We start from the raw sequence: 12,667 nt of genomic DNA, 5'->3' as shown, positions 1-12,667 counted from the left end.
TGACATTTGGCTTGAAATTCTAAAGGAAATTATCTTAACAGAGAAAAACGTCCTCCTGTGTGCTACCTGACCACTGCGACTGACCCAAACTTAAGGAAAGCTTTGACTATGTACAGACTCAGTGAGCATAGCCTTGCTATTGAGAAAGGCCGCCGTAGGCAGATCTGGCTCTCAAGAGAAGGCAGGCTATGTGCACACTGCCCACAGAATGAGGTGGAAACTGAGCTGCACTTCCTAACCTCCAGCCAAATGCATGACCACATTAGAGAAACATTTCCCTCAGATTACACAGATCCACAAAGAATTTGAAAACAAACCCAATTTTGATAAACTCCCATATCTACTGGGTGAAATACCACAGTGTGCCATCACAGCTGCAAGATTTGTGACCTGTTGCCACAAGAAAAGGACAACCAGTGAAGAACAAACACCATTGTAAATACAACCCATATTTATGCTTATTTATTTTCCCTTTTGTACTTTAACCATTTGCACATCGTTACAACACTGTATATATACATGATAACATTTGTAATGTCTTTATTATTTTGGAACTTCTGTGAGTATAATGTTTACTTTTCATTTTATTGTTTATTTCACTTTTGTATATTGTCTACTTCACTTGCTTTGGCAATGTTAACATATGTTTCTCATGTCAATAAAGCCCCTTGAACTGAATTGAATTGTGAGGCCCAACTCGGCGGAAAATCTGTCTCCCTCCAGCAGGTGGCATTTTTTCGTTGTTTCGCCCATCAAGCGAGGAGTTTTTGTATGGACGTCAATGAGAGTGTGGAATTAGGTCAACATATACATTGATGGTTTATTTGCTACGTGAGGTTTATTTGATCGAATGAAAATTCGTAATGCTTCAGGTTTCACTAGTGTACTGATATAAGTAGGACACGTGACATCCTGTCAGCTTTGAGAAGAAAATAACATTATATCGGAATTGTCTCGAGCTGGATGTGACTATTTGGTCCACTTCAGTCAGTAGTTCTGATGAGCCCTTCTAGTTTATAAAACATATAAAATAATGATTGTGGCTAGAAACTCTAGAGAGAATGTTTGTCAGCCGAAGTTAAAACTTGGGAGTGTTCCGAATCATTCATTTAATATCAGAGTATTTAAAAAAAAAAAAAAACATTTTTACAAAAATGTAACAGACGTTAATCCCATTAATCCCACAGATGTATATTTTTTTCGGTGAAAACAACAATAAATGAGGTTCAGCCGTCACCCTGGCCTGATATTGTGTACACTATCTAGCTATTTCCCTCCTTACTGCGGGAGCGAAGGACACTCTGCCCGGTGTAGTTGTGTTGTCTGTTGGCTTGCAGAGCAAACTCTCACATTTGAGCAGTGTAGACTGTATGACCGTGGCATCCAAATGGTTACGACCAATATTACAAATTATTTGTTGTGGAGGCTGCTATCCTACTACTCGAAATAAAATCAAGTGGGATGGACCAAATTGGAGATGGTGACGTTTCGACATGTTATTTATCCTTGCCCATCGAAATAAACATTACTTTATTTTAGTTTCTTAACTATACTGAACAAAAATATATACGCAACATGCAACAATTTCAACGATTTTACTGTTACAGCTCATATAAGGAAATCATTCATTAGACCCTAATGGCCCTGAGCAGGGGCACAGCCATGGGTGGGTATAGGCCCACTCACTTGGGAGCCAGGCCCACCCACTGGGGGAGCCAGGCTCAGCCAATCAGAATACTTTTCCCCCAAAAAAGGGCTTTATTACAGACAGAAATACTCCTCAGTTTCATCAGCTGTCCGGTTGGCATGTCTCAGACGATCCCGCAGTTGAAGAAGCCGGATATGGAGGTCCTGGGCTTGCATGGTTACACGATGTCAAATTCTCTAAAATGACATTGGCGGCGGCTTATGGTAGAGAAATGAACATTAAATTATCTGGCAACAGCTCTGGTGGACATAACTGCAGTCATCATGCCAATTGCACACTCCCTCAAAACTTAACATCTGTGGCATTGTGTTGTGTGACAAAACTGCAAATTTTAGTGGCCTTTTATTGTCCCCAGCACAAGGTGCATCTGTTTAATGATCATGCTGTTTAATCAGCTTCTTGATATGCCACACCTGTCAGGTGGATGGACTATCTTGGCAAATGAGAAATGCTCACTAACAGGGATGTAAACAACATTTGTGCACAAAATTTGAGAGAAATAAGCTTTTTGTGCATATGAAACATTTCTGAGATATTTTATTTCAGCTCATGAAACATGAGACTAACACTTACAGGTTGCATTTATATTTTTGATCAGTATAGCTGCAGTTGTCAGCTAGCCAGCATAAACTAGCTGGGAAGGGTTATCAGGACGACTGACTGAACCGAATCGTCTCCACACTGCACTCTCACGTGCACGACATATCCTACGTCATAAATGTGGGCACCAGGCGTGTCCCTATACCCTCTCCTGACTGGAAACACAATTGGCATTAATGAGATGGGGGAACTTTATTGCGTTTGCACTCGTGATACTACGGTAGCATCAAAGGGGCGTACACACGATGTGTTGATAGAGGTAGCTACTTCTCGTGTAAATCAGTTGTGTGCTGACTTCTATTTTAAATATTTGGGGCGTTGAGGGAAGAATGAAAGAGGTCTTCCACCAAAACGGACGAAATCATGAACGGCGCCGTATACATTTCGTTTTTTCAAGGTCAGCTGGAATCTGCACTTGAGGAAGTAGTGCACGTCGCAGTACAGGAAATAACAAAGACTGTTGGGTCAAGCTTGACTTCTATGTTAATGAAAACGGCCGTCAAAGAACAAGAAAACCAACGACTTAAGTTAAAGCTTCAATCACTGGAGTTTGAATGTAATGGGGTAGAAAATGGAGCCGAATTCAACGGTGGCAGGGAAGACAACGCGGCCACGGATCAAACAAAGCCCGAGACACACACCCCCAGCCACAGCGCAGAGCGCGGCGTGCACGCAAACACTCTAAGACTGGATCAAAAATGTCGAGTAGTGGGTAAGGTTACTACCGTGGCACCTAGAGGTTTCATCTTATACGTTTGAAACACAAGACAATAACACCATTATGTAGCCCTACAGTCTGTTTGATCGTAGACCGTTTGTTTATGTTTCTGTGGCACAACGTATCCACACACTCCGTGTACATAGTGTTGAAGTCAACAACCAAAGGACAAGGCACCAGTATCTTGGTATGGGTTTCCGCCTAGAGCGGAAAGTCTTGATGATAATAAGCAGAGTTGATTTGTTAAGATGACGTGCAGTAGTAGCCTGTAGCACACTGAGAATCAATGACGTGTGGTAAAATCTTCAGGATATGAAAAACGGTCGTTTTTCATTTTGGTTCTATTACCTTGGTGTCTCTGTTTCACTTGGGTTCTGTTTGACTCAGGCATGTGTCCTTGTGAACAGTGGTCTCTTGTCTCAAGAGGTGTACACTTGCCAAAATTGGCCTCCTGACACTTAATTATTGTTATCTGTGGTGACATTGTTGCCATTGCGATTGTTACAATGTACCGTTGTGGAATGACAACCAGTGACATCACCAACCTTGTCACTGGTTGTGTCGAACAAACGGTTCACTGAAAGGCAGCACATCCATCCTCATTCATTTTTCCTATCAGTGAAAATGACAGGCCTACTTATTGACTACCCCTTAAAACATTCTTCTCTGTAATTGAAGATGGGTTGTGATGAGAGGACTATCACTGATGTTATTGTTGTTGAGCCTCTCCTTAGCGCTGGCGGCAAAGGAACGGATGCCCCCCCCCCCATAATTCTCCAATGAAAGTCACAAGTGCAAACCACACCCACTCAGTTCTTAGAGGGGATACATTTAGGGAGAGGAGGGGTGTGGGATATAAAAGGGGGAAAGAGGAGACACTGGGCAAGCTGTGTCATTGTGCCCTAAAATGCTGAGGTGATTGGCAGGCCTTCAACTCAATTTGCACATTTTGGACAAAGCTGAGGCTGGAGCTGTACCTCGCCACTTAGCATATAGCCATGGCTCTTGTTTAGGTTGCGATGGCCAGGGAGGCCATTTTGATATAGGTAAATGAATCCTGGCAGCAACATTCATACTTCAGACACCCACACAGGTAGGTCCTCATACAGAGCATGATGTCACACTTACACAATGCAACACAACAATTAGGCTAGTAGGCGTCTTCCTCTCTGACTCGGCTCAATTACTATTTATATCCTGCGGTTTTAACAAAAGGGGCATTTGTAGAGACATGCTGCACACAGTTTTCACTATTGATTTCCAACTTGATTTGTTTTCTTCCTCAGGGATTTGGACATGCAATCCATTCTCTTTTCTAGTTATGTAAGTTACATTTTTATTGAACCTTTAACTAGGCAAGTCATTTAAGAACAAATTCTTATTTATTATTATCAATCCCTGTGTGTTTGTAAAACAAACCAGGTGTGTGTGTAAAACCCTGTTTGCTTTGTCAAAACGGCATTGTAGATGACCCAAGTTTGCCAGAAACCAACTAGGCCTATGCTGTCATTGTCTGCAGCAGCTTGGTGCTCTGCTGCTCACCACAGCTTAAAAGCAGTTGCCATCCCACTCCTACTTTAGTTAAATCACATCAATGAGTATGTTTACATGCACACGAATAATTTCATATTAAACTGATTTATGGCAGAAGGCCGAGTATGGCATTAATCATGTAAACACCTTACTTTGCTTATCTTAATCGGTGTAAGGTCATAATCGAAGTAAGCATGCATTGATTAAAAACGCCTGGTTTTCTAAGCAATCTGAATATTTAGGACATGTAAACAGCGTAATCGGCGTTCCAGCAGGGTATTTGGTCTACACATTTGCCAGCACCGGTAGCGCAAGCCTCCTTTTTATGCGCAAGTGAATTGAGTTTGGGAAAACTGAACGTATGCATCTTAGAAATTGTTTTCACACACAAACTTTATATGTCCAAACTTAGAACAAGTCTTCGCAAAAGTAACATGGTCACTGTGGTAGAACTTTTATTTTGATTGCTGATTTCTTTGCATTTATCAAAAGTCCCATCAGAAGCCTGATTTCAGATGTCATGGAAATAACATTATTAGTGAAATTGTTCTTCTTGCAAAGCGTGTAAACATTTTAAAGCTGCAATATTTAACTTCTTGGGCGTCCCGACCAAATTCATATAGAAATGTGAGCTACTTTACATTTACATTTTAGTCATTTAGCAGACGCTCTTATCCAGAGCGACATACATTTCATTTCCTGCATATTTTTGTACTGGCCCTCCGTGGGAATCGAACCCACAACCCTGGCGTTGCACACACCATGCTGGCGTTGCAAACACCATGCTCTACCAACTGAGCCACAGGTAAGACTTATGTTATTCATATTGAAAGCGTAGATCTGTTCCATGTGCATTATTTCTATGCATTCCATTAAGTTTCGTTATTGCGTCTTTTACTTTCGGTTTTGCACACCAGCTTCAAAAAGCTGAAAAATACAATATTTTTGGGTTATGGAAAATGTCTTTCACAGCGTTTTGGATGATACAATTATTCTCTATACTATGGTTGGTTTTTTTGTCACAATTTGAAATTAGGCAAACTATTCGTTTTTTTATTTTCTTATCACCCAGGTAATGGCAGAGCGATTTCTGCATAGTGCATCCTTAAATAATCGATTCTATTAATCTGACTATCCACAATCTTATTATTGTGTGCATGAAACTGTGATCAATGACTAAGTAGTTTAGTTCAGTTTATTCTCAGCTTCATCTGTAACTAAGACCTAACACCATCTGTGTGTGGGGATGGATATGTGAAATGTTTTCTCACCATGTTTTGGACGACTTGTTTTACATTTACAACTTGTGGTTAAGAACAGGGGGTGAGAGTCATCGTGTGTGTGTGTGTGTGTAGGCCATTGTGTGATTCAGCATGTCGGCTAGGCCTAGGCTTTCTACTACACAGGTGTTAATTCTTAGAGTAGCCTTGCTCATTTGTCAGATATCGTCATGGAGATATTTGCACTACAGTGTATGCGATGAAAAGCTGATAATTTTCTCTGGTTGGAGATGTTTGAAAATATCAAGTGTGGTAATTGATTTAGCTTCAAAACCATTATGGGATCGGTGAGAAATTTCTCGACCACTTCAGGGAAATGTTTACCACTCCCAAATTATACCTATTGCAAACGAGGACGTGACCTAGCTATCTGAGCAATAAAGCCTTCTCATGGTATTATAAATAATTCCTTTCAATATTTTACTGCTCTTTAGAAGTAGATTTAATTATAGTAATGCACTCATATTGACTATAACTAATTTATTGGCATTGCCACCATGGATGAAATGCCCAATAAAACCTGCCTCACATTTTAAACTGTTTTGATTGCTTACTGTTACAAATACACCAATCTAAAACTGAGAAATTGGCATTTATAAGGAAAGCTCAAATCTGTCCCCTAGACACATGCCTTTTCTGGGTCTCATATGGTTGTTATCAATCAAGTGATTTTCACAGTCTGGCAGTGCCACAACAATTCAATCAAGAGCCATTGCTGAAATCTGTAACTTTTGAGTCGTTGTATTGCATAGGCGAAAATTAATGCACGTTGCTGGTTGCTAAAAAACGGTTAATCTCAAAAGATGCCAAGTAAAACTCATTATGGGATGACAATGTTTTCTTTGTGTTTTGGGCCCCCCCAAAAAGGGGCACTGTGTGTGTGTGTGTGTGTGTGTGTGTGTGTGTGTCTGTGTAACATATGTAGGCTAGAGAAATGCTTACAATAACAATGCTGTACAACCAAGGGCTCTCAAGGCTAATTTGTGTAAAGCAGGCATGGACATTCAAAAGGACTCAAATTTGGAAATAGTGTGGTTTGTAATTTCATTGCACAATGCACTTGTGTTATTTGATTAAAACCGCAACACAAATAATTGCAGCCTTAGTAATTTGTATAGTAAAGAGTCGTTTGGCGAAGTTTCCTTGTACGGATACAGGGTTGTTTTTGCCTACTGTGTTCAACAAATATCCTGGAATGACAGCAATGTGAGCAACGCATTTTATTATTTTTTTTTAACCTTGATCAGTGGCAGCTTTCAAATGTGTCACTATTTATCTACAAACGTACCAGCTATTGACATATGCCTCATTATTTCCTCTTTACACAGAACAGGTTTTTATTTCTACTTTCCTGTCCATTATTTACATAACTATTTCCTTATCATTAAATACAGTAGACTAATTCTGATGACTATTTCTTCTCCATGTCCTTCTCTGCAGGTCAGCTCAAGATGGTCATGGAGCATGTGCTGGAGTTTGCTGTGTGCGAGCTGACCAAAATTGTGGAGGCCAGTTTCGATGACCTGCTCCTGGAGCTGACCAGGAAAGAGCGGGAGCACATCGCTCTGGAGGAGCAGTTGCGCCGCTTGGCGCACCAGGAGAACAGGAAGGGCGGGGTGTCGAGGAGGAGTGGGTCGGAAAACAACACGGCGTTCCCCAGCGGCTCAGAGGACACCCGGCAGGAATCCAGAAACGTCACAGTCAAAATTGTCCGAGGACAAAGAGAGCAAACTGAGACAACAAATGGTCTGTGTTTTAACCTTAACATGATGTTCTAGTCAACATGGTAATCATCTCCATGCTTTATTTACAGTCCCAAATGTAACACACACAGAAACTGGGGATGCTTGCTATGATACCAGTCAAATCCCACAGCACTGGAGGTTATGCTTTGTTATGGAAAATATAGGGATGGAAAGTGCCAGGACTCGGCACCTCCTCAGCCTATACATTCAATTACTCATGAGAGGCCAGTAACTTCCTGTTCATATGTTTTCAAGTTGCAACTCAATGCCACAGGGTAAATCCATTTTCAATTCAATCACTTTTTGACAGCACCCCTTTTGATTTGAATGAAACCTTCCATACATATTTGCTCATTGTAGATGTGCTAAGAAAATACCATGAGGCATCCATGTCTTCATCACTGGAAAAGATAAACGGTTGAGTGTAATTTAAAAGCTTACAAACGGGGTTGTCACAACAATTTGATAATTTCCTGGGGGGAAAAGTTTTTATATATTTTTTTAACTTTAAATATATATATTTTTTTCTTCAAATTCTCGTGTTGTATTTTAGACCCTATTTTACATAATCTGAGATTTTTGTAGTGTGCCTGACATCGGTTGAGACACAGCATGCTCTTGAATACAGCATGGGTGTCATGTTTTAGCTGATAAATGTACCACAAAGATGGTTGGAGGTCCACACATCAGAGAATGTTGACTTGAATGGGAATATCTGTTTTAAAATATACTGTCAATCCTTCATAGGAAACCTATTGAAATCATAGAAATATAGATAATAGACATAACCATTTAAGTTGACATTTGACAGTGGATGGACCAGTGGCAGTCTTTCTGGTACTAATTAGAAGTAAAACATTGAATTTAAATGTCAATTGTGTAGCAGCTAAATTGCAGTGATCTGAAGGGACATGTCCATTCTGATTTCTATGATTGAAATTTCACCCAACCTGTATTTAAGAGCATGTTGTGTCTCAACTGATGGCGGGCACAACATAAAAAACCTCAGATAATGTAAAGTCGGGTCTAACTTACAACATATGCTAATATGAAGAAAAAAATTGGCACACGCTTTTATATAATTGACGTTAACGGTACATTTAAAAAAAAAAAATTGTTGTCATTTATCGAGAAATTGTAAAATAGTTTGATAACGCAAATTTTTTTTGTAAGCTTTTAAATCATATCAAACTCAACCATTTATCTTTTCCAGTGATGAAGACATGGATGTCTCATGGTATGCAAAATAGGTCAACTTTAACACCTTTATCTCATGAATGTTTTAGCATTCACGTCCGAAAGGTTACTTTCTGACCACTTTATCCTTGGGGAAACATGAATGGAAAGTTTTATTTAAATTAAAAGGGATGCTGTCAAAAAGTGATTGAATTCAAATGGATTTGCACAACATAGTAAAATGAATACAAGGGTATTGTTAATCACGGGCACACTTCATTTTACGAGCTGCTATTTTTCTTGATCGATAGATTAGTAATGACCTAATAATGAAGGTTATTTTGGGAGTCATTCTACATTGAAACAAGCGCCAGTACATGCCAGTTGGTTACCAATTGTGTGGAATTCTTTGAATTGCCAGAAAGTACACATAATTACCATGTTATGTCTGATTAAACACTTGGCAAATATCAGTTGAAACACATCAAGTGTTCCCTTCATTTCTGGTGCTGAAAATAAGCTTGTGTCTAAGTAGTCAGACTGGGGGGAAAAAAACATGAATAGGAGTCAATATGGACAAACCAGAGCACCGAGGCCCCATCTTTCTAAATGAAAATGTTCATGTGTTTCATAACCATGTTATAAGCCATGGCTTTCACACACCAGTCCTCTGAATCAGTTGAACTGGTCAATTGACCTATTTAGTAGCTGTCGAAATGGGAGCTGAAGCTCCCCTGTTATAGTTAACTATTAACCGTGTCAGTGCCAAATAGTTGCTCCAGTTAAACCACTGCAATCTGTTACGAATATATGGCGCCATGTACAGTAGATATAGGTTTCCCTCTACTCTTAAGGGTCCAGTCTTATACTTGTGCTGGTAATACTGCTTAGATATTATTAAGCCGGGTCACTATAAGCAAACACTTCCCATGTGTATATTGCCTTGGGTCTCTTAATGTAAGCATTTTTGTAAAATGGATCAATATTAAAATGTACTGCATTAGAAATGACTGCTATAATGATGGAAATAATCACTGAATATGTTAACTGCTTCCTCGGGTGCAATGATGTATGAACACAAACATGCCCGCGTGCTGTTTTTATAAATATTTGTCAATGTTTGTATCCACATCGTGGATAGGTTTTGCACTTTTATTCCAGTTCAGTTGTCTTGTTCTCAAGTTTGTTTCGTCTCTTTCTCCCTCTCTCTCTGTGCAGACAGTGACAAGAAATCTGTCATGACCACAGCCCATATGAATTGTACTTGTTTTCCAGTTCAGGTTTGTCTTCTCAGATTTGTTGCTCTCTCTCCCTCTCTCTGTGTGTAGACGGTGACAAGCAAGCTGTACTGACCGTTGCCCAGGACTGGGTCCCCATCCTGGACAAGGTGTTTGGGCAGAAGTGGTGCAGCGACCTGTGGCAGATCAAAGAGCTGGCTTCAGGGAAGGGGGGTGAGGAGAGGACTGGGGGATCTGGGCTGGGGATTGTGGGCTCCTTCCCCAGTCTGAACGCCCTGATCCGTGAGAACCTGGAGCCCTCCCCCACGAGCCCACTGCAGGACCCCCAGTGGATGCCTCTGGAGGACATGGAGGTCCTCTCCTCGACCTTGGACACTCCGCAAGACCCTCCTGCTACCATAAGCACCACAGCTACAGGTGGGCATGGGAACAACTGAACTGATGTCCCTACGTGACATGGCCAGTTGCGTGCACGCTTACTCTTAAGTCCCATGACTCTTTATGCTTAATTTTGTATTATATTCACGTATCTGTTCTCCTTAATGTGTATTCTCTTAGTCTAGTACAAAACAAGACAGCTGTAGCTTCCTTGTCACATCCTCCTGGACCAATTGGATATCCTTCCCTATTATTAAAAACTCTGTCAGCCTTTATTGCCTTTAAACTTTTTCACTTGCTCTCTTTTATTTCTATCCCTCCGTCTGTGTTTCAGTTGAAGAGTCCCTCAGGTCTCCGTCGATGCTTCACCGGCTCCTCACACTCCCCGCTCAGCTCCTAGACGAGGACGAGAACGCCATGGAAACCATCCCCCTGCTCGCCGACGCTTCCACTGGCAGAGCAGCTGTGCGACGGCAAAACACAGAATCGCCTAACCAGAGCTGCCCATCTCCTCCCAAGAAAAAGGTTGCTGCTTCACTGGAGGAGGAGGAGGAAGAGGAGGAAGACGAAGAGAAGGAAGACAAAGGGACGACGACGCTGGACTCAAAGGTGAAGACCGTGTCTCTCAAAGGCAGGAAGGCTCACGAGTGTAAAGAATGCGGCAAGAAGTTCAGCCGGGCGCCGCTCCTGAAAGCTCACCAGCAGACTCATATCACCACAGCAATGGCGACGACGCCAGCGATTTGCTGCTCAGAGTGCGGGAAACGCTTCTCCCAGGCATCCCGGCTACAGGCGCACCTACGAACTCACACCGGGAAAAAGTCCTGAGGAGGGAATTGGAAGATTGAAGAAAAAAAAAAGAGAATTGGAATCAAATTCGCTCTTCAGTCCATATCTCACAAATAGCCATATTAGTAGCAGGATGGTCACCGGTATTCGAGTTCATACATTTGAGTTCACTTTAAGTACCTTACAAGTCGGGAATCAGAGGCATTTTTTTCATGTTGCTGATTTGAAGGTACAGTTTTGCTGACTGCTGTATGTTTCTTAATTGTTACCACCATTTTGATTCCTTACATGTGGCGACAAGGTAAATACTTTGTAATCATTTGGGATTGGATCTGGCTGGTAGTTGTGGTTAGTATCACCATTTTACATTATGTATAACATGGGACAGTGGCGCTCACAACAAGCAATGAAGTGATCTTTTTAAGTGCTCTTTTTAGTTTTCTCAGTATACTTTTCTACATTTTTTGGAATATCAAACTGGTCTCTTTGTGCTTTATTATTTCACTTCAAGGTTATTTGCTATACCAGAGGCCATAATCTTGGCTTTTGTGGACTGCAATTTCAATAAACATTACACTGATTTGTGAGAATTATCTTTCAGTGGCAGAGGCGTTGTCTCAAGTCGAATGTGAATCGCAACTCGTCTTTTTTCCGGTGCTACAAGCAGTGACTCACTTTCAAAGGGCTTATGTGCCCAGGGTAAAGGGGGAGAGAGATGGACTGCAGGAGTCAATAGCAGATGTAATACCTTTGTTTGGCTTACCTCTGAATGTGAGTCTCTGTACAGATGGAAATAACCTGGTATTTCTCTTTACCTTCTTCATGCAATTCACTATTTACAGTTGACAGTATTTTTATTTTTCACTCAACATAAATACCTCCTTAAAAACACTCAAATAATGTTTGATAAAGGTATTGTTACGTTGGTAGCCCTTTTTTTTGGTTTTCATAAAGAACCACAGATTGAGTCTGCAGACCTATAGTTGATGACTAGCACAAGCTGTGTGATGACATATCACAGTGGTCCCTCTTGGGCTTTTCTATATCCTGTCTGCCCTGGAAGGACTATTCCTGACACAAGTCTAAGAAGATACTGAGGTAAAGAACGGAATCTTGCCCTCGTGCTAATTGTGGAAGGCTGGATTCTGAAGTGTCATGGGAAGTGGAGAAATACCACATTGATGAGAAACACTTTTTGGTTTGCTTTATCTTGTCTGACCTCGGGATGAGTCAAATGGATGTGGAGCATCTGATTGGACATCGGGAATATTGTTTCTGCTCATATGGCCATGCCTAACAGAATACTTTGTTGGAACATAAAATATTGAAGGGATGGGCCAGTCAAATAAGGGATGGATGGGGTGGGGGTTAAGGGGCAGGGTTGTAGAGACTTACAGGTGTTTGTAAAATAATCACGGTTTTAAGTTGGAAAAAAATAACATTACATGCATTATGTAGGTTGATTGCTGTAACACAGAATAAAATTATTAATACAATTCCCA

The 12,667-nt window shown here is 40.9% G+C and overlaps 1 protein-coding gene across 2 annotated transcripts; it reads left to right on the top strand.

The window, feature by feature from the left end:
- The first annotated feature begins 2,499 nt into the window (after positions 1-2,499).
- LOC115171038 (zinc finger protein SNAI1) lies at positions 2,500-12,667 on the top strand. Of its 2 annotated transcripts, XM_029727493.1 has the most exons (5): positions 2,972-3,020; positions 4,313-4,349; positions 7,280-7,585; positions 10,089-10,415; positions 10,711-12,667. In XM_029727493.1, the coding sequence occupies exons 3-5, from the start codon at positions 7,291-7,293 to the stop codon at positions 11,202-11,204; spliced, it is 1,116 nt and encodes a 371-aa protein (XP_029583353.1). In that variant the 5' UTR covers positions 2,972-3,020; positions 4,313-4,349; positions 7,280-7,290; the 3' UTR covers positions 11,205-12,667. The 2 variants fall into 2 exon arrangements, with proteins under 2 accessions (XP_029583352.1, XP_029583353.1); XM_029727492.1 differs by lacking the exon at positions 4,313-4,349 and having other exon boundaries at positions 2,500-3,020.

This window comes from Salmo trutta, chromosome 32 (assembly GCF_901001165.1).
Source record: "Salmo trutta chromosome 32, fSalTru1.1, whole genome shotgun sequence".
NCBI classification, from domain to species: Eukaryota; Metazoa; Chordata; class Actinopteri; order Salmoniformes; family Salmonidae; genus Salmo; species Salmo trutta.
This window is presented reverse-complemented; position numbering and strand designations above follow the sequence as displayed.

Coding starts and splice junctions, on each gene's coding strand:
- LOC115171038 (XM_029727492.1), top strand. CDS start 2,672: ATGAACGGCGCCGTATACATTTCGTTTTTTCAAGGTCAGCTGGAATCT. Junction 7,586..10,088: donor GCAAACTGAGACAACAAATG/GTCTGTGTTTTA, acceptor CTCTGTGTGTAG/ACGGTGACAAGCAAGCTGTA. Junction 10,416..10,710: donor CATAAGCACCACAGCTACAG/GTGGGCATGGGA, acceptor TCTGTGTTTCAG/TTGAAGAGTCCCTCAGGTCT.